General features: G+C 43.1%; 1 protein-coding gene across 1 annotated transcript in view; it reads left to right on the forward strand.

Moving 5' to 3' along the window:
* FAM241A (family with sequence similarity 241 member A) overlaps positions 1–21024 on the forward strand; it is a gene marked incomplete at its 5' end in the record, with an annotated part of 35036 nt that extends 14012 nt beyond the window's left edge. The window contains 2 exons of the mRNA XM_038755325.1: positions 18709–19316; positions 19535–21024. Coding sequence (XP_038611253.1) covers positions 18709–18954 — 246 coding nt within the window. The remainder of the gene's footprint in view (positions 1–18708; positions 19317–19534) is intronic.
* Positions 21025–22263: the final 1239 nt, after the last annotated feature.

The raw sequence follows: 22263 nt of genomic DNA on the forward strand, positions 1-22263 counted from the left end.
CTAGAAAAAATAGGACATATAGTGGTGTTAATACTTATTGAGCATACACTTGGTGCAGACATTGAACTAAGACAGTGAAGTGACTCATTCCTTGTTCTCAAGGAGCTAATGCTCTATACTTTTCATTTGGTGGGTTTTTAGAAACAAATATATTCCACTTTTAAAACACCTGTTTTCCTCGATATTGCAAGCTTCTCAAGCACTGGTATTGTGTCTTCTGTATGTTTTATTCCTCAAAGTGATTAGTACAGTACTGGGCACACAGTAGGATTAGAATGATTTGGTGTGGTGATGATGTCCCTTAGAAAACGTGGTAATTAAATCAAATGACTGAATAAAGCAAATTGAGTATTTTAATTTCTTCAAAATTGATAAAAAGGAGCAATCAATCATATTTATTGAATGCTGACTGTGTGCAGAGCACTGTACTAAGTTCTTGAGAGAGATGAGCCCACTGTTGAGTAGGGACTGTCTCTATATGTTGCCAACTTGTACTTCCCAAGCGCTTAGTACAGTGCTCTGCACACAGTAAGCGCTCAATAAATATGATTGATTGATTAGCAGAAACATTCTCTGCCGACGAGCGTACAGTCTAGGGGGAGACAGACATTAATATAAATAAATTAAAGATATGTACATAAGTGCTGTGGTGCTGGGAGGGAGGATGAATAAAAGGAGCAAGCCAGGGTGACACAGAACGGAGTTGAAGACAAGGAAAAGTCAGGGAAGACCTCTTGGAGGAGATGCACCTCCAATAAGGCTTTGAAAATGGGGAGACTAATTGACGGATATGAGGAGGGAGGGCATTCCAGGTCAGAGGCAGGATGTGGGCAAGTGGTCAGCGACGAGGTGGATGGGATCGAGGTACAGTGAGAAGGTGGTCATTAGAGCGCTCAATAAATACAATTGATTGATTGATTCTAGACTGAGCCCACTGTTGGGTAGGGACCGTCTCTCTATGTTGCCAACTTGGACTTCCCAAGCGCTTAGTACAGTGCTCTGCACACAATAAGTGCTCAATAAATACAATTGATTGATTAGAGGAGCACAGTGTGCCCGCTGGGTTGGAGTAGGAGAGTACCAAAGTGAGTTAGGAGGAGAGAAGGTGATTAAGTGCTTTAAAAGTGAGGAGCTTCTACTCGATATGGAGGTAGATGGACAAGCATTGGAGGTTCTCGAAGAGAGGGGAAACACGGCCTGAGTGTTCTTGTACAGAAATGATCGGGGCAGCAGAATGAAATATGGTTTGGAGTGGGGAGAGGTAGGAGGCTGTCAGCAAGGAGGCTGATAAAATAATCAAGGGGGGTTAGGATTAACAATTTACAGTCTAGAGTATTTTCAAGAACGCCCGAATTAAATTACTAGAGCTGTCAGTGAGTTAGGTTTTTATGCTATTTGACTAAAGTTGCTTTCATTTCAGTAATTTGTCATTAGATTTATTGGATTTGTACATATTTATTACTCTATTTATCTTACTTGTACATATCTATTCTATTTATTTTATTTTGTTAGTACGTATGGTTTTGTTCTCTGTCTCCCCCTTCTAGACTGTGAGCCCGCTGTTGGGTAGGGACTGTCTCTATGTGTTGCCGACTTGTACTTCCCAAGCGCTTAGTACAGTGCTCTGCACACAGTAAGCGCTCAATAAATACGATTGATTGATTGATTGGATTATGTATTAAATCCTCTCAAAAGGTCAATTCAAAAATTGAGAATTGATGTTACTATATGACACGAAAGAAATACTTTTTTAAAAGACATAGGCTGTTCACCCTGAACAACAGAAGCAGAAATGAAAAAGGTCAAATCAAGAGTGGCTATTTTGACAACAAACTACTGTTCAAGCCAAAATATTCCGGGTCTTGACTTGAACAGTCTTAATGAGATTGGTTTTCTATTTAGATTCGAAACATTTCTAATAGACTTTAGTAAAATGGCATAGTTAAATCAAGTGATAGTTGGCCATTGCTTAGCAGTTATAAAGAATATAATCCTTGAGCCCCTTTCATGAAGAAATAAACTTTCTGTGAGAGAGGTATGAAAAGCAAGAAGACCCTTAAAGTGACTAAATACAGAAGTAAAGATGTTTTTGATAACCACAGAATCAGTTTGTGGTGCAGCTACTCTAGAGCTGTAAACATTGTTCCAATTACATAAAAAGATGAAACAAGGCAAAATAGACCACATTTTTTTTTTAAGAAGGTTGCCTGGTGAGGGTTTGAAAACTTTTGCTGCTGCTTTTTGGTCTCTAAGCGTGTCAAATTAGTTCATTCATTCAACCATATTTATTGAGCGCTAACACTTTAAGAATGGTTTTGTAACTTTAAAACTATTATAAAGAAAGGTTTGGGGAAAAATGGTATTTTTCAACCAAGTTCATTCATTCATTCATTCAATCGTATTTCTTGAGGTCTTACTGGGTGCAGAGCACTGTACTAAGCGCTTGGGAAGTACAAGTCGGCAACATATAGAGACGGTCCCTACCCAACAGCGGGCTCACAGTCTAGAAGGGGGAGACAGACCACAAAACAAAACATGTTGACAGGTGTCAAAATGGTCAGAACAAATAGAATTATAGCTATATTCACATCATTAACAAAATTAATAGAATAGTAAATATGTACAGGTAAATAGAGTAGTAAATCTGTACAAATGTATACAAGTGCTGTGGGGAGGGGAAGGAGGTAGGGCAGAGCGGGGAGATGGGGAGGAGGAGAGGAAAAGGGGGGTTCAGTCTGGGAAGGCCTCCTGGAGGAGGTGGGCCCTCAGTAGGGCTTTGAAGGGAGGAAGAGAGCTAGCTTGGGGGATGTGTGGAGGGAGGGCATTCCGGGCCAGGGGAAGGACGTGGGCTGGGGGTCGACGGCAGGACAGGAGAGAGCGAGGCCCAGTGTGGACGTTAGCGGCAGAGGAGCGGAGGGTGCGGGCTGGGCTGGAGAAAAAGAGAAAGGAGGTGAGGTAGGAGGGGGCGAGGTGATGGACAGCCTTGAAGCCGATTGTGAGGAGTTTTTGCTTGATTAATAGGCTGACAGGCAGCCACTGGAGATTTTTGAGGAGGGGAGTGACATGCCCAGAGCGTTTCTATACAGAGATAATCCAGGCAGCAGGGTGAAGTATAGACTGAAGCAGGGAGAGACAGGAGGATGGGAGATCAGAGAGGAGGCTGATGCAGTAATCCAGTCGGGATAGGATGAGAGATTGAACCAGCAAGGTAGCGGTTTGGATGGAGAGGAAAGGGCAGATCTTGGTGATGTTGTGGAGGTGAGACTGGCAGGTTTTGGTGACGGATTGGATGTGGGGGATGAACGAGAGAACGGAATCAAGGATGACACCAAGGTTGTGGGCTTGTGAGACGGGAAGGATGGCAGTGCCGCCTACAGTGACGGGAAAGTCAGGAAGAGGGCGGGGTTTGGGAGGGAAGACAAGGAGTTCAGTCTTGGACATACTGAGTTTTAGATGGCGGGCAGACATCCAGATGGAGATGTCCTGAAGGCAGGAGGAGACGCGAGCCTGGAGGGAGGGAGAGAGAGCAGGGCCGGAGATGTAGATTTGGGTGTCATCAGCGTAGAGGTGATAGTTGAAGCCGTGGGAGCGAATGAGTTCACCAAGCGAGTGAGTGTAGATCGAGAACAGAAGGGGACCAAGAACTGACCCTTGAGGAACCCCTACAGTAAGGGGATGGGACGGGGAGGAGGAGCCCGTAAAGGAGACTAAGAAAGTAACCGTTTATGATTTTACTTTATGAACTGTTTCATTCATTCATTCATCCAATTGTATTTATTGAGCACTTACTGTGTGCAGAGCACTGTACTAAGCGCTTGGGAAGTACAAGTTGGCAACATATAGAGGCAGTCCCTACCCAACAGTGGGCTCACAGTCTAAACTCATGTAGTTTCTGACTACATGAGTTTATTTGAATCAATCAACAGTGAGGATGTGAATGGATTATTTACCCATGTGTAAAAAAATTCCTGTTTGGCCAAAGGGTCTTCTGGTTTATTACAAAAAATAAATATGGATATGAACCCTATGGATAATGCAGAAATATTTAGGGAGTGTTTTTTGGTTAAGGCAATTAATTGGCAAGTAATAATGATGGTGCTTAAGTGCTTACTATGTGCCAAGCACTGTTCTAAGCATTGGATACACCACAATTAACTGAAAAACAGTATTGCTTGAGATGTGGCTTTCAGGTTGACTAAATAAAAGATGAGTTCATTACTCGGGAGGTGCTTTCAAAGTTGGTGATGAGCCCTTCGTTTTTCATAAAATGATGCCCGTTTATTTTAAGTTGTGAGTTGTGGGAGAATTCTGAACTGAGAAAAAACAATGTTGATTGTTTTGCTCACATTTTTTCGCCAAACCTTTTTGAGAAATATTTGAGAAATCTTCTCAATAAATAGCGACAGCCCTGATTTCACTGCAGGATCTAATTGGGAAGAATTCTACACGACAGAGAGAAATTAGATCACAGGGATTTTTTTTAGCAAAATGAGCAATCTTAATTCAGATGTTGTATAAGCACTAAGTGTGACTGCAGTAGTTGAAGTCTCAGGGTGATGATTTCAGGCACCTAATAATGTTTAGAGTAGCATGTCTGTGACTTCTCATCTAAGTGAACCAACAAGAGCAGCATGGCTTATTGGATAGAGCACGGGCCTGGGACTCAGAAAGACCTGGGTTCTAATCCCGGCTCCACCACGTTCATTCATTCATTCAACTGTATTTATTGAGTGCTACTGTGTGCACTGTACTAAGCACTTGGGAGAGTATAATATAACAACAGACAGATACAGTCCCCGCTCACGACGAGCTCACAGTCTAGAGGGGGAGACGGACATGGGTATAAATACAGACATAAAAAAATTGACAAATAGAGGGATCAGAATGAATAATGTGATATAATGAGTTTACCTCATTATACATCCATACCTCAATAGACATCCATACTCATAACATAAGTGTTGTGGATAAATAAAAAGTGCTGGAGGTGGCCGTAGGGATGTTCAGAGTCACAAGAAGCAGCATGGCTTAGTGGATAGAGAATGCGCCTGGGAGTCAGAAGGTCATGGGTTCGAGTTCTGGCTCCACCACCTGTCTGCTGTGTGACCTTGGGCAAGTCACTTTACTTCTCTGGGCCTCAGTTCCCTCATGCGTAAAATGGGGATTGAGACTGCGAGCCCCACGTGGGACAGGGACTGTGTCCAACCTAATCTGCGTGTATCTACCCCAGCACTTAGTACAGTGCCTGGCACATAGTTAAGCGCTTTTACAGGTACCGTAATTATTATTATTATTCAGGGAAGGTGGGATTTTGGGAGGTTTGAACACGGGGAAGGCTGTGGTGGGTTGGACTGGAGGACAGAAAGGCAGGGAGACCAATGGGGGAGAACAACGCAGTAGTTTAGCCACAATCTGTCCAGTGATCACTGGGTCACATGCATACACACATGCATGACACAGGGCAGAATTACAAAGGAAGATAGGTATTCATGGAAATACATGGGACACCTACAAATATGGTTATTTTACGTGGGGGTTCAAACAATGGGAGAGAGACACGCACACTGATATTGACAGAAAGTGGTAGGAGAGCAAGTGAAAGACAGAGAAGAGGAGGGAGAAGTCGAAAACTTAGAGGAAAGATATGAAGGGGGAAAGACAAAAAAAGGAAGGTCTTTGGTGGTCTCCCATAGTACATAATATACTATCGATCACACTTATACCTTACATATATACAGAAAACAAAGCGTCTGACAAACTTACATCGATCTTCATATTATGCTCATAAAGAATAGGCCAGGAAGTCCTGCTTCACCTGAGATTTTCCAGTTGAATACAAGTCAAGTTCGACCAAAGAAAGGTTAATTACCAGCCCCCATTATCGGACTGAAAGTCAGAGGACAACAATTGATTGACTCCCTGATGACCACGGGGCCACGATAAAGCAAGAGGTAGCTGCCCAGATGCTTTGTCAAAATACCACAGTTTGCTTACAGTGAACAAGAGATAACATCACATTAGAAGTGAAAATGTGGTTGTTCCATTCAAGGCCCCCATGGAGTTGTTTTACCCACAGAAATTGTATTTCAAAAGTATTTAGTATTCCCTTGGTTTTGCTTGCAGGAAGTTGACAACCTTTTCTATAGGTAAATAAAAACGGCCTAGCCAAGCGGACTCAGAAGTTGGAGCAAAAGCACGGTCAGTTCGGGACCATGGATATTTCTTGGGGAATTTCAAGAAAGGGGTACAGAACCATTAAGAAGCGAGCAATCCAGCAGAGTTAACACCTTCTCCCTATCAGACTACTAACCTCTGGGTCAGGTTCATACCCTTGACTACTGCATCTGCCTCCTTGCTGACCCTCCCTCCTGTTTCTCCCCACTCTAGTACACACTTCAGCCTGCTGCGCAGATAATTTATCACCAAAAATGTTCAGTCCAGGGAACGCCACTCCTCAGGAACCTCCAATGGCTGCCTGTCCACCTCCACATCGAACAGACACGCCTTACCTTTGTCTTCAAAGCACTCACCTCTCTCTCCACCTTCAAAACTTTTTTAAGGTCACATCTTCTCCAACAGATCTTCCCTGATGGAGCCTTCTTCCCCCAGCTCGGTCTCCCTTCTGCATCGTCTGTGCACTTCGATCTGAGACCTTTGGGCATTTGATATTCACCCCAACCCCAGAGCACTTATGTACATAGCTTTAAATTATATGTTGTAAATTACCGATTTATTCATATTAATGTCCGTCTCCCCCTCTAAATTGTAAGCTCGTTATGTGCGGGGAACGTGTCTCCTAATTCTGTTTCATTGTACTTCTCCAAGCTCTTGGTACAACGTCCTGCACATAGTAAGTGCTCAATAAATACGATTGATTTTATGATGATTCACAGGGAGTAAAGCAACCTACAAGGAACCAGGATCTAAAGTTGTAGGGTTGGATAGAGTAGATTTAATGCTTTGAGTTGCATTCAGAAACAGGTCAGTAGCTGGAGGAATAGAATAATGAAATATAATGTAGTCATGCACAAATGCCTATTTTTTTTCTCTGGAGGTAAGGAGATATAAAAAGTATTATTCTACTAGGAATAATGAACAGGTGAGATAATATACATCCTTGTCTTACACCCTTACTAATGGGAAATGAATCAGTTTCTCCATATTCTGTTCTTATTGTAGTCTCCTGTCCGGCATACAGGTTCCGTATTAATGCAATTAAATGGTCTGATGGTGATACAACTCTATTAGCAGAAAGTGAAGAAGATCTGAAGGGCTTATTATTAAAAGTTAAAAAGCAGAGCAAAAAGTTGAGCCTGCATTTGAATGTCAAGAAAACAAAGATCATGACAACTGGAAGTTTTAACACATTTATACCAGATGGAGAGCCTATCGAAATAGTTGACAATTTCTCTTTCCTGGGATTGATAATCAAAAATAAAGGAACTAGTAATCAAGAAGTATGCCGAAGATTAATGTTAGGAAGATTTGCTCCGAAAAGCCTGGAAAAATAATGAAATCTGCTGAAATAACAATTGCCACAAAAATACAAATCATCCATTTTTGGTGTTTCCATTGACAGTGTACAGATCCAAAAGCTGGATAGTGAAAAAACAGGATAGAAAGAGCATCGATTCTTTTGAAATGTGGTGCTGGAGAAGGCTTTTGCGAATATCACGGACTGCCCGAAAAACACACAAGTGAATTTTGGAGCAAATTAAGCCAATGTGGTCTTTGGAAGGCCAAATGACTCTACTTAGATTAGCATATTTTGGACACATCATCAGGCGGACTAATTGTCTAGAGAAGACACTAATGCTTGGAAAAGTTCAGAGAAAACGTGGAAGAGGCAGACCAGCGTCTAGATAGAAAGAAACCATAACAACGATAATGGAAGAACCGTTAGCGAGGTTATGAATTATGGAAGGATAGGATGTTCTAGAGACAATATATCCATAGAGTTGCTATGAATCGGAAACAACTTGACAGTACTTGATAATAATAATAACAGTAATTGTGGGCAGGGAACAAGTTTACCAACTCCGTTATACTGTACTCTCCCAAGTGCTTAGTACAGTGCTGTGCACACAGGAAGTGCTCAGTAAATACCATTAGGGTTTAGGGTTTTTATTAAGCATTTACTAAACACCAAAGAATGGTGCTAAGGTCTGGGATTGATAGGATGTGTTCAGATCAGACACAATCCTTGTTGCCCACAGTCTCACAGCCTAAGGAAGGAAAGCAGATATATTATCCCCATCTTACAGATGAAGAAACTAAGGCCCAGAGTTGTTATATGACTTGTCCAGTGTTGCTCAGCAACCCAGGGAAAGAGCTGGGGTGTCAAGCCAGGACTCCTGATTCCCAGTCCCCTGCTCTTTCCCCTAGCCAGGATACCCTTCTTAGTCCTATTAGAAGAACACAATGCAATTTTTGTTGTTGTTTTTCCAATTCAGTTGCTCTTTAGTAGTTCTCTCACTACCAAATATTTGTTCATCTGTGTCCACTTTCGATGGGAAGATCTGGGGAGAGAGTCTTTTATAAAGTTACATTTTCCCAGCTTCTCTTTGTGAATTCTGCTCTTGTCTTTCATTGTTAGAAAATAAAGTGGTTAGTGGTTTGTTCATTTGGTAGCACTTTCTTTTCAAGTGACTAAGGGTGAGCAGTTGTGCTCTTTGCAGTATTATTAAAGGAAACTGGGCCCTTAACTTTTCTCACACTGGGGCTTCACGCAAAACGAATGAACTTGGCAAGAACCTAAAACGAATGTGCAGTGTTGGAACAGAAACCTGTACCATCTGCACGTTACCGTCTGTAATCTATTTAAGTGTGGAGTTGTTTTCTTTCCTTTTTGCTTTTGGGCCAAAAGCGTATCTAGTCATTCTTCCTTGAAGCCTTTTTTTTTTCCTTTGAGTTTGAATCTTAATTCTACCCACTACAAAAAGTGATTGTGAATTGTGCTCAGTTGCTGAAAATATCTCCACGTTGTTGCAGTCACTGGATTTATTTTAGCTTGAAGTCATTTTCCTGCCTGCTTTCCTCAGCTAAAGGTCTCCACAATAAACTCAAACTTAAAAAGCCTTCTATGAACCCTTCTGCGAACTAAGTAGAAAAATCCATTTTGCTATATTAAACTTCCCCACAAAGGTATGTCTTCGTTCAGGGTATATTTTGCTCTGGTACAGTGACTGCTTTCCCAGTTTGTAATCATCTGGTGGGAAAGCCGGAGGCTGTAGTTTTTCCAAATATATGTCAAGCACGGCTTCTGTAGGGCCATGGTAACTACTTGTCTTTTTTCACTCCGTGAGCCCTGGCTAGTTCTTCCTAAGTTGTTCTTCCTTAGACTGTAAGCTCATTGTCGACAGGGGATGTGCCTGCCAACTCTGTTAAAATGTACTCTAACAAGCGCTTAGTACAGTGCTCTACACACAGGGATTGCTAAATAAATGCAATTGATTAAAAATGCCTGCAGTGTTGGAGGAAGGTATTAGGAGAGGGTGCAGAATGCAGATTTGAAAGGCTGGAACAGAGGATGGAAGGCTTAATATAGTGCTCTGCACACAGTAAGTGCTCAATAAATATAATTGATTGGTTGAAGAAATGTAGGCATTAATAACCTATTTTGGGCACAATTAGTTAATCTTCAGGAGTGGTGGGTTTGTGCACGGTTTCATTATTCACGATTTTTCACCCCTTTGCTTTTCCCTCTCACTTCTCACATGAAATCAATCCATCAATCGTATTTATTGAGCGCTTACTATGTGCAAAGCACTGTACTAAGCGCTTGGGAAGTACAAATTGGCAACACATAGAGACAGTCCCTACCCAACAGTGGGCTCACAGTCTAAAAGAAAGCGAGAGACAGAATGGGATTTCAAGTTGAGGTACCTGTACTGCATTCTGTATACTCGGGACCAATAAAAATAAGATGCCTGTAGGTCAGATCTGGAGGAGATAATAAGTACAGGGTTGACAAGGTTATTGAAACTTCGCAACTACCGGAATATCTTTAATTTATTTATTTCTATTAATGTCTGTCTCCCCCTCTAGTCTATAAACTCATTGTGGGCGGGGAATGTGCCTGTTTATTGCTATATCATACTCTCCCAAGCGCTTAGTCTAGTGCCCTGCACACGGTAAGCGCTCAATAAATACAACTGAATGAACGAATGAAGGGTGGGACACAGTGCGGTCTCCTGAGTTCCCAGTGTGGCAAAAATTTCCCGGGAGAAAGACTTCTGAAGTTAAATGGAAGTGACATCAGCAACTGCACGTAGAATGACCGCTTCTATCTTTCCCTCCTTCTATGTCTTCCCAACACTTCTGGGAAGATGGAATAAATCCACGGCAGTCTCCAGAGAAGTCAATCAACCAATAGTATTTATCAAGCACCTACTGTGTGCAAAGGACTGTACCAGTTGCTTGGGAGGATGCAAGAGAATTAACGGACACGATCCCTGCTCTCAAGGAGCTTACAGTCTTGTGGGGGAGGCGGGCGTTAAAGTAAATTTCAGATAAGAGAAAGTTATACAGCATATAAAATGAACCCATGGGGGCTACTAGGGGTTGAGAGTATCAAGGTCACGTACCCCCAAGAGACCTTCCCCAAATAAGCCCTCCATTCCCCAACCTTCTCGCCCTTCTGCATCTGTACTTTTTGGGCCCCTGGTATTCACTCCACCCTCAGCCCTACAACACTTATATATAGATCTAAAAATTATATAGGGAAGCAGCGTTGCTCAGTGGAAAAAGCCCAGGCTTTGGAGTCAGAGGTCACGGGTTCAAATTTCGACTCCGCCAATTGTCAATCAATCAATCGTATTTATTGAGCGCTTACTGTGTGCAGAGCACTGTACTAAGCGCTTGGGAAGTATAAGTTGGCAACATACAGAGACAGTCCCTACCCAACAGTGGGCTCACAGTCTAAAAGGGGGAGACAGAGAACAGCTGTGTGACTTTGGGCAAGTCACTTCACTTCTCTGGGCCTCAGTTCCCTCATCTGTAAAATGGGGATTAAGACTTTGAGCTCCCCGTGGGACAACCCGATCACCTTGTTACCTCCCCAGCGCTTAGAACAGTGCTTTGCACGTAGTAAGTGCTTAATAAATGCCATCCTCATTGTTATTGTTATTTATTTATACTAATATCTATCTCCCTTTCTAGGCCGTAAACTCATTGTGGGCAGGGAATATGTCTACCCACTGTTGTTAGAAGCAGCGTGGCTTAGTGGATAGAGCGTGGGCCCGGGAGTCAGAAGGATCTGGGTTCTAATCCCTGTCCTGCCACATGTTTGCTGTGTGACCTTGGGCCAGTCGCTTCACTTCTCTGGGCCTCAGTTACCTCAATCTGCTAAATGGGGATTAAGACTGTGAGCTTCATGTGGGACATAGACGATCTCCAACCTACCTTATATCTACCCCAGCGCTTAGAACAGCGCCTGGCACATAGTAAGTGCTTAAAAAATACCATCATTATTATTCATTCATTCATTCAATCGTATTGATTGAGTGCTTGCTGTGTGCAGAGAACTGTACTAAGCGCTTGGGAAGTACAAGTCGGCAACATATAGAGACGGTCCCTACCCAACAACGGGCTCACAGTCTAGAAGGGGGAGACAGACAACGAAACAAAACATGTAGACAGGTGTCAAAATCGTCGGAACAAATAGAATTATAGCTATGTGCAGATCAGTAACGAAGTTAATAGAATAGTAAATATCAGCCTGAAGTAATGTGCATAATGAGAGTTCCAGGCAAAATTATTTTTCATTTCCACACCAGATCTGTAGGTATATGAACGGATATTTACTGGTCTAGAGGGTTGTCAGTAGCAACAGTCTAATTCAGATTGGCCCTGAACAATATCCTGCCGTTAAATGACAGGAAAAACTGGAATGTGTGACCAAGGGAAACTGCCGAGCCTTCCTCCTCCTCCTCCAGCCTGTGTCTGTGATTTCCCTGTAAACACCTCTATCACAGGCATTGTTACAAATAGAAGGCTGTTGAGTGCTTTCGCCAATTAATGGTTGGAAGGGACCTGCCGGAAGGAGCACGGGCCGGATGAAGTCTGGGAGAGGTCTCCTGGCTAGAAATATTGTAACACTCAGTGGGTGGGTGGATGTACAGAGGCACTTTAACCTCAAACCTGTGTGGTTTGAGTTCCCAAAACCCTTGAAGGAGAGTTCCCGTGTCAGTGGCACTACTAATACTGACTCGTTGTTGCTGGAGGCAAGGTGCTGCTGGAGGCGTTGCCGCTTGAGAGCCCACATGATCCACGATGCTGGAGAGTGATGGCGATCTTCAATCAATCAATCAATCGTATTTATTGAGCGCTTACTATGTGCAGAGCACTGTACTAAGCGCTTGGGAAGTACAAATTGGCAACACATAGAGACAGTCCCTACCCAACAGTGGGGAGATCATGTGAACTTAGTAATAATAATAATAATAATGATGATGATGGCATTTGTTGAGCACTTGCTATGTGCAGGGCGCTGTTCTGGGCACCGATGGGGGATGCAGGGTGTTCGGATTGTCCCACGTGGGGCTCACAGTCTTCATCCCCATTTTACAGATGAGGTAACTGAGGTTTCCCTCTGTCTCCCCCCTCTAGACTGTGACCCACTGTTGGGTAGGGACTGTCTCTATATGTTGCCAACTTGTACTACCCATGTGAACTTAGTAATAATAATAATAATAATGATGGCATTTGTTGAGCGCTTGCTATGTGCAGGGCGCTGTTCTGGACACCGGTGGGAGATGCAGGGTGGTCGGGTTGTCCCACGTGGGGCTCACAGTCTTCATCCCCATTTTACAGATGAGGAAACTGAGGTTTCCCTCCGTCTCCCCCTTCTAGACTGTGATCCCACTGTTGGGTAGGGACCGTCTCTATATGTTGCCAACTTGTACTACCCATGTGAACTTAGTAATCATAATAATAATAATGATGGCATTTGAGCGCTTGCTATGTGCAGGGCGCTGTTCTGGGCACCGGTGGGGGATGCAGGGTGGTCGGGTTGTCCCACGTGGGGCTCACAGTCTTCATCCCCATTTTACAGAGGAGGTAACTGAGGTTTCCCTCCGTCTCCCCCTTCTAGACTGTGATCCCACTGTTGGGTAGGGACCGTCTCTATATGTTGCCAACTTGGACTTCCCAAGCCCTTATTAATAATAATAATGATGGCATTTATTAAGTGCTTACTATGTACAAAGCACTGTTCTAAGCGCTGGGGAATTTGCAAGGTGATCAGGTTGTCCCACGTGGGGCTCACAGTCTTCATCCCCATTTTACAGAGGAGGTAACTGAGGCCCGGAGAAGTGAAGTGACTGGCCCAAAGTCACACAGCTGACAAGTGGCAGAGCCGGGATTTGAGCCGGTGACCTCTGACTCTAAAGCCCGGGCTCTTTCCGCTGAGCCACGCTGCTTCCCTGCACAGTGCTCTGCACACAGTAAGCGCTCAATAAATACGATTGAATGAATGAGTGAATTTCCATTGCAGGGCAGGTTATTTCAACCCTGTGTGGCCCCCGTAGTCTCCTAAATGATCCAAGCCCTTGCTGTTTCCTTGCATATCTTCCGTCTTCTGCTGTGGAGGCCGTTCGTCCGGCACATTTGCCTAACCGACATGCCCAGGCTGAACTGGAACCCGGTCATTCTTCTCTGCTTTAAGAACAGGGTTTAGAATTTTAGTTTCGGGGGTGGGCTGTGATTTCGGGCCTATTCTTCTGTGTGACAGAGATGGGGAATTCATCATAAAAGCCAAACTTAATGGCTTCTGACTCCCTACCGGGTCGAAGCCAGAAAAGCAGTTGGCAGTCCGAGTACATTAGATGACAGGAAATGGGCCTGTGTGACTAGAAATTACCTCAAGTTTTTCTTCTCTCTTTTGCCTTGCTGCCTCTATCCTTCAGATGAAAGCAAAAGAGGCCTAGGAGAGATCTGCGGCCTTCATACTTCGAATGTTCCTCAACTCCCTCTAGATTTGTTTTTCCTCTTCCTCTCACCCCCCTAGCAGTAGTTGTCCTAAAGGGCTCCATTTTGGGTCTCCATCTCTTCCCACTTTTCCCTCTCCTCTTTGGGTTGCTCGTCCACTTCCTTGGCTTCAGCCACCACCTCAATGATGAAGACTCCCCAAAACTACCTCACTGGCCTTTACTTCTCACCTCCTATGCAGCCACGCATTTCCTCTCGCCTCCAGGACATCCCAACGTAGCTGTCCTATTGGCAACCTTAAGCTCACCAAAACTCAGCTCTTCAACCTCCCTACTAAAACCTCTTCTCCAACTGAGATCCTTCACCTTGTCTTAATGGTTGGCAGGATTTAGATAATGGTTTGCAAATCACTCCTAATTAGATTTCTCATTTCACTCGGTTGTGGCCTTTGGCCTAAAGTCAAAATAATTTTATATAACCCTGACTGAGCCCTCACTTCCCCTAATTACTCTCCCCTCTACACTTAGCTGTACCCCATAAAACACTTTGATGCTCACCCCAGTCCCACAGCGGACATAGCCTTATGCTTTACTTATCAAGCAAAAACTCCTCACTATTGGCTTCAAAGCTGTCCATTACTTTGCCCCCTCTTACCTCACCTCCCTTCTCTCCTCCTACAGCCCAGCCCTCACACTCTGCTCCCCTGGTGCTAACCTTCTCACTGTGCCTCATTCTCACCTGTCCGGCCGTCGACTTCTAACCCACGTCCTACCTCTGGCCTGGAATGCCCTCCTTCCTCAAATCTGCCAAACAACCATACTTCCCCCCACCTTCAAAGCCCTACTGAAGGCTCACCTCCTCCAAGAGGCCTTCCCAGACTAAGTTCCCCCTCCCTCCCCTCCTTCCCAACTCGCTCCCTCTCCTCTATCCTCCTCTATGTGCTCCCCGCCCCACAGCACTTGTGTATATATGCACATATCTATAACTCTATTTATATTATTGCCTGTTTACTGGTTTTCATGTGTATCTATCTGTAATTCTATTTATTGATATCGATGCCTTTTTATTTGTTTTGATGTCTGTCTTCCCCCTTCTAGACTGTAAGCTCGGTGTGGGCAGGGATTGTCTCTCTCTATTGCTGAATTGTACTTTCCGAGCTCTTAGTACAGTAACGCAGGTCCTCTGACTCTTCGGCCCGTACTTTATCCACTAAGTCACGCTGCTTTTCCAAGAGACTGATTGGCCCCTCCTCTGAAGTGTCAGCAAGTCCTTAGAGGCAGTCCTGCTAATTATTATTTTATTTTATTTATTTTATTTTATTTTATTTTGTTAATATGTTTGGTTTTGTTCTCTGTCTCCCCCTTCTAGACTGTGAGCCCACTGTTGGGTAGGGACTGTCTCTACATGTTGCCAACTTTTACTTCCCAAGCGCTTAGTACAGTGCTCTGCACACAGTAAGCGCTCAATAAATACGATTGATTGATTGATGGAATATATGAGACACCTGACTACATTTTTTTTTTTACCTTAGTCGCCGACTGTCAAAGAATCACATAACGGTTGTCAGCTCATGCTGGCAAGACCACTTATCAGCTGTCAGTTGTAGTAGTTCATTCTTGATTTATCGTGGCCTACATTGGAGCTAGTTTCATAGCGGGGACAGTTATGCTTTCCCTTGTTCTATCCAATGATCAGTTCCTCGAGCAAGTTCAGACCCCAAAGATATTCTTACCAAAAAATAAGATTGCCACCCCAAAGCCCTAATAGAAGACTGTTGAAGAATGATCATTTCCATTATCAACCCTATTCTCTGCACTGTCTCTCCTTATGCATTTTGTTTCTTCAGATGCACATTTATATCCTTTTAAGATGTACATTTAGCTAGGTCATTTTAAAAGGTGGTTTTTAAGCCGTATTGATTGCTGCCTGAATTATTAATAAGTGGAATGTTTTGCGCTGTGCCGTTCCTAGAAGGAATCTTGATGAAGTCATATGATAGTTTGGCTGTTATCTGTGTATTTTTCTTCAAGCCCTCTCTCCTTCTAAGATTGTGAACACTATGTGAGATATGGGCTGTCTCCAATCCGACTTTCTTATATCTAGTCCAGTGTTTAATGCGGTGTGTGGAGCAAAGTGTTCAATCAATGCCATCGTAAATTTGCTGTTTTTTCTTTTTAGCTAATGAGATTCACATGGAATCTCCATCCTCTGTTTTCAGCTAATCAACTTCATTTTCTTTACCTTTTGGATTCAATAATTATTGTGGTATTTAAGCACTTACCATGTGCTGACCAATGTATTAAGCGCAGGGGTTAATGTACATATTACTCTATTTATTTTGTTAATTATGTGCATATAGCTGTAATTCTATTTATTCTGACGGTTTTGATACCTGCCTACATGTTTTGTTTTGTTGTCTGTCTCCCTCTTCTAGACTGTGAGCCCGTTGTTGGGTAGGGACCGTCTCTATATGTTGCCGACTTGTACTTTCCAAGTGCTTAGTACAGTGCTCTGCACACAGTAAGCGCTCAATGAATACGATTGAATGAATGAATGAATGAATGAAGGGGTTGACACAAAAGTGTTGGTAGACAGGATCCCTGCTCTCAAGGAGCTTACAGTCTTGTGGCGTTTACAGTGTGGTCTTTTCAGAAACGGGGAAAACACAAGTAAATCAATTTACTTCATAACTCCCGTAGTACAAGTGCTACCATCAATCTTTTTTTTTTAGTGGTATCTATTAAGCGCTTACTAGGTTGCCAGGTATTGTATTAAGCACTGAGCTAGATCAGTGAGATTAGGTTGTGCATTGTCCCTGTCCCACATGGGGCTCACAGTCTTATTTCCCATTTTACTGATGAGGTAACTGAGACCCAGAGAAGACAAATGACTTGCCCAAGGTCAAGTTGATCAGTTTGGACACAATCTCAGTCCCACATAGGGCTCGCAGTCTAAGTAGGAGAAAGAACAGGTAATGAATGCCCGATGAGGAAACTGAGGCACAGAGAAGTTAAGTGGCTTGGCCAAGGTCACAAAGGAGACAAGTGGTAGAGCTGGGATTAGATTCCAGGTCCACTGTCTCCCAGATCCAAGCCCATTCTACTGGACCACATTAAACTTCTCCATGTCATTGTACAAGTGGTATATGTAACCCATGGTCATGAAATAATATACAGGGACTTCCCAATGATGCTCTTTAATTAGTTCCATGAAAAGAGTAATAATTGAAAGAGTGTTAAATGAAACAGAGCTTCCAAGAGAAATAATGAAAAATGCATTCAGGCATACCCGAGATCCATCATTAGCCAATGCCAAACAGCTGTCGAAATGGGCTTTTAATCTCCGTAATTCATGTCAGTCAGAATACATTTAAGATTGAGGGGTACAGTGGAGTTGGAGTGCAAAAGGTGTGAGATGGCTGAGCCAAGCTAAACTCGACTCATGCCACAAACCTAGACCATTATGGAGTGGAGACCCAGAGTAGAAATAATGGTATAAAAATGCCATAGTGCTGTTATGAAATAGGGCTAAATTAAGAACAGTAAAGGATGAATCACTGTGCAAAACATGTATTGATTCGGATAAATATCCTTCTTTCATTTTCTGGTAGAACAGTTCCCTGCACAAGGTAAGCCCTCAAGAAATACCATTGACTGATGAATTAATTTCCTCGTATCCTTCTAAGTCTACTCTGATGAATGATGGACTTTCTTCTGTGACGCTAACCTTTATGAGGCTAGATTTAAAAAAATAGGTATGACAGAAATAAACTTCTGGGAGCGTACAACAGGGATTTTCTAGGATTCTCCAAACAAACCTTCTTGATTAGATGAAAGAAGTTTCCACTTAACAAGCTAGCTCTTTCTTTACACTTGAGATGTATTGGCAATGTGGGCTTAGCAATGAGAGTTTCAATCAATCAATCAATCGTATTTATTGAGCGCTTACTGTGTGCAGAGCACTGTACGAAGCGCTTGGGAAGTACAAGTCGGCAACACATAGAGACAGTCCCTACCCAACAGCGGGCTCACAGTCTAGAAGGGGGAGACAGAGAACAAAACCAAACATGCTAACAAAATAAAATAAATAGAATAGATGTGTACAAGTAAGATAAATAAATAAATAAATAGAGTAATAAATATGTACAAACATATATACATATATGCAACATATGGAGGTGTGTTTAGGACAAATTTAGGACAATTGATGGAGAAGCGGTGTGGCCTAGTGGATAGAGTACGGGCCTGAGAATCAGAAGGACCTGGGTTCTAATCAGTAAAAACGGCTCCACCGCTTTCCTGCTGTGTGACCTTGGGCAAGTCGTTTTACCTCCCTGGGTCTCAGTTGCCTCATCAGTAAAATGGGAATTAAGACTGTGAGCCCCATGTGGGACAGGGACTATGTCCAACCTAATCTCACTGATCTAGCTCGGTGCTTAGTACAATACCTGGCAACCTAGTAAGCGCTTAATAGATACCATTAAAAAAAGATTTATGGTAGCATTTCTTTGTACTACGGGAGTTAGGACGTAAATCGATTTATTTGTGTTTTCCCTATTTCTGAAAAGACCACACTGTAAACGCCACTAGACTGTAAGCCCCTTGAGAGCAGGGATCGTGTTTGCCAACACTTCTGTGTTGTACTTTCTCAAGTGTGTAACACGGTGCTCTGCACATAGTAAGCATTTAAGAAAAGCCATTGATCGTTTGGGCCAAAAAGTGACTAGGTTTGAACCTCTGACTGGATTCTTTTGTATTTATCTTTTTGGTCTCTCCGCAGGATACTCAGGAGCTGCCAGACCATTCCATGGAGCCTGTTATAGATGACTACAAGAAGATGGGAACTCTTTTTGGTGAACTGAATAAAAGCTTGATCAGCATGGGTTTCACGAGGATGTATTTTGGAGAACGGATTGTGGAACCCGTAATAGTCATTTTCTTCTGGCTTCTGCTGTGGTTCCTTGGCTTCCAAGCTCTTGGACTAGTGGCTGTCCTTTGTCTTGTCATTATTTATGTGCAACAGTAAAAATGGCTAAACGACCTGTGGTTTGACACCTGGTAACCATGCTATGTGATGATGAATCTGTGTATTTAAGTAAGTAACCCCTGCAGAAGGCGGCTTTTTTCCAACTGAGTGACTCGATCACGTTGCAATGAACTTCGGAGTGGATGCTCTTTGAATTTACAGTCAATCCTTGTTTGCCCAAGGACTAAATTGATCTAGTTTGTGAGTTATCCAAGCCCAGTTGTTTCTCCTCCTCCTTCAGTGCTCCACTTCCAGAAGATAAAAAGAGAAGATGGAATTCAAACCAGTCAGTCTTATTGTTTTTAAGGTATTTGTTAAGCACTTACTGTGGGTCAGGCACTGTCTACAATGCTCTGCACATAGTAAGTACCCTATAAATATGATTGATTGATTGATTGTTCTAAGCACTGGAGTAGATACAGTTAATTTGGGTAAACACGGTCCCTGTCCCACGTGCATCAGTTTGTATGTGGCTTTGGTTAAAGCCGGGAAATTGTCAGCTGAAGTGATGTTGGGATTTTGTGTAAATGGCAAATCGTTCACACTGTTCTTGCTCCAGTGTAACTTTGTGATTACCCAGGTATTGTTAAGAAAAGCAACAATTCTGACTCCTCTTCGGAAGGGGAAGAAAATGGCACCAGAGGAATCGCCCCAGCTAATTGGATCCTTTCTATCAGATCATTCCCAGCATCCAGAGACCACAGCAACTCTCATCGGAAGCTTTCGACAACTGGACACTGATTTTGTTTTTTCCCTTTCACCGTGCGGCATTGTAAACTGAGTTGCTTAGGCCGTTGCGCTCTGTGGTAAATCCAATTCCGAGGTATTGTCTTGCACGCTGCAAGATGAGTTTGTACATTTTATTTCTCAGAGGACACCCAGTGTGTTTTTCTTAACTTTTACAGTTTTATAACTCTTTGTAATAATTACTGCTTTTAAGTTCCTAACTAGGCAGCGTTCTTTTCTTAACTTGTTGCTACTTAATCTGAACTTCGTAGCTCAATTGATGGCAGTTGATTCTTAAGTAGGGTGACTGGAAATATGATTCAGGAGTATTTGAATCAGGAATTGTGTGGGTTGAACGATGAATCAAAATCTCCTTAAAATATACCTTAAAAAAAGTTGGGAACTCAGGTAAAATATGGACTTTTTATTAGCTACAGTCTATTTAAAACCCATTCTGGCCAGGAAAATATGCAGGGTTACGACAGTATTCTTTGCTGTCTACGTAGGTAATTTTAGATAAAAGGACTGCCTCTGAGGAAAAGGCAGTTTGGGGTGTTTTTTTTCTCTTTTTTTGGTCCTGGCCTATGCAGATTAGCCGTCAGTGAACTGATTTATCCGGTTAACAGTTCAACTCTTTGTGATAACACAGTGAAAGGGAAGAAAAACGCTTATTGCGTTGATGTCAATATGGCTCCTTTCAGAAGCACTCCAATGTTTGATTGACTATTATAGATTAAATTTTTATCTACCATCTAACCCCAAAACAATCCTGGTCAGGGGGGTTAAGAGTAAATTTGTATAAATAAGGGCAGTTTACAACTTTGGCCTTAATTTTTTTACAGGAATGCCTTTGTACAGATCTCTACTAGCATGCATTTACTGGGTTTCTAGATTTTTTTTACTGTCCAAATCTACTCGTCACGTACCATTGTTTAAATGCAAACTATGGGAAAGGATGAGTTTCTTCAGAACTAGAGGGGCTTTTTTGGTGTTTTAACAACAACCCGAATATGGGGTGACTGTATTCATTTATACCCAAGTAGTTTTCTGAAGTGCAAAGGAGGCCTGGAAATGTGTTTCTCGGCATGAAATAGTCTTAATTGCATTCTTTTCTAATGTTGCTGAGGGTTTGGATCTCCATTCGGAAAGGAAAAACTTAAAATTTTCGTAATAACGCCTCTCGTCCCTTCAGTGCCTGTGGCAAAAACATGTTTTAAGAACATTCTTGGGTACATTACACAGCATAGTTTCAATATAATGCATTGCTAATGGTCCTGATGAAGGTCGTGATTGTATATGTGTTTGTTTTGTTAAATTATAAAATAAATCCACCGAGAATTTGCAGCTTGTCTTTTTGACACCTATGTCGTTGCTGGATTTAGGAGCACGTATCAATCAGTCAATTGTATTGATTGAGCGCTTACTGTGTGCAGAGCACTGTACTAAGCGCTTGGGAAGTACAAGTTGGCGACATATAGAGACAGTCCCTACCCAACAGTGGGCTCACAGTCTAAAAGATGTGTCCATCACGACTGACAGTGCTCTGCACATAGTAAGCGCTCAATAAATACGACTGATGATGATGATAGATTGCACCTTTTCTCCAGAGTATTTTTCAGATCTGCCACGAGCTACTTCAAGCTCTCATCGTTTCCCAGTTAGGTTACCGCATCAAGTCTCCTCGGTGATTTCCCGCTTCCAACTTTTCCTCTTTCAGGCTAAACTACATTCCGCATCCAGGATCTCTCTTTAAAAATTGTTCTGCTCCATCTGCCCCCTAGAAAGCCTCCAGTCCGTCAGTAAGTAGTATTTATTGAAGACTTCCTCTATGCAGAGCACTGTAATCATCATCAATCGGATTGATTGAGCGCCTACTATGTGCAGAGCACTGTACTAAGCGCTTGGGAAGTACAAATTGGCAACAACTGTAATGGCTTGGGAGGGTTCGACAGAGTCGGAAGACGTGATCTATCGGGTCGGACACCGCGCCTGTCACACACAGGGCTCACAGTCCGAGTAGAAGGGAGAACAGGTGTTTGAATCCTCATGATACAGATGAGGAACCTGAAGTCCAGATAAGTTAAGGGGCTTGCCCAAGAGCACGCGAGAGGCAAGGGGCAGAGCTGGGATTAGAACTCAGGTCCTCTGTCTCCATGGCCCGGGCTTTTTCCATCAGGCCTCACTGCCCACATCGGAGGAGTGGGTGAGAGAGTGCTTAGGTGACGTGGAAATACTGAGGTAGCAGTGGGTGGGAGGGGAGGGTGGAGAGATGAGAAATGAAGCAGAGAAGACCTCATGGAGGAGGTGCGATTTCAGGAGGATTTTGAAGCTGGAAGAGCACTGGCCTTGAAGCAGCGTGGCTCAATGGAAAGAGCTCGGGCTGTGGAGTCTTCTACACTGTGAGCCCACTGTCGGGTAGGGACTGTCGCTTGTCTGCTGTGTGACTTTGGGCAAGTCACTTCACTTCTCCGGGCCTCAGTTACCCCATCTGTAAAATGAGGATGAAGACTGCGAGCCCCACGTGGGACAACCTGCTCACGTTGTATCTATCCCAGCGCTTAGAACAGTGCTCAGCACATAGTA

The sequence above is a fragment of the Tachyglossus aculeatus genome, chromosome 12, assembly GCF_015852505.1.
Source record: "Tachyglossus aculeatus isolate mTacAcu1 chromosome 12, mTacAcu1.pri, whole genome shotgun sequence".
Classification (NCBI taxonomy): Eukaryota; Metazoa; Chordata; class Mammalia; order Monotremata; family Tachyglossidae; genus Tachyglossus; species Tachyglossus aculeatus.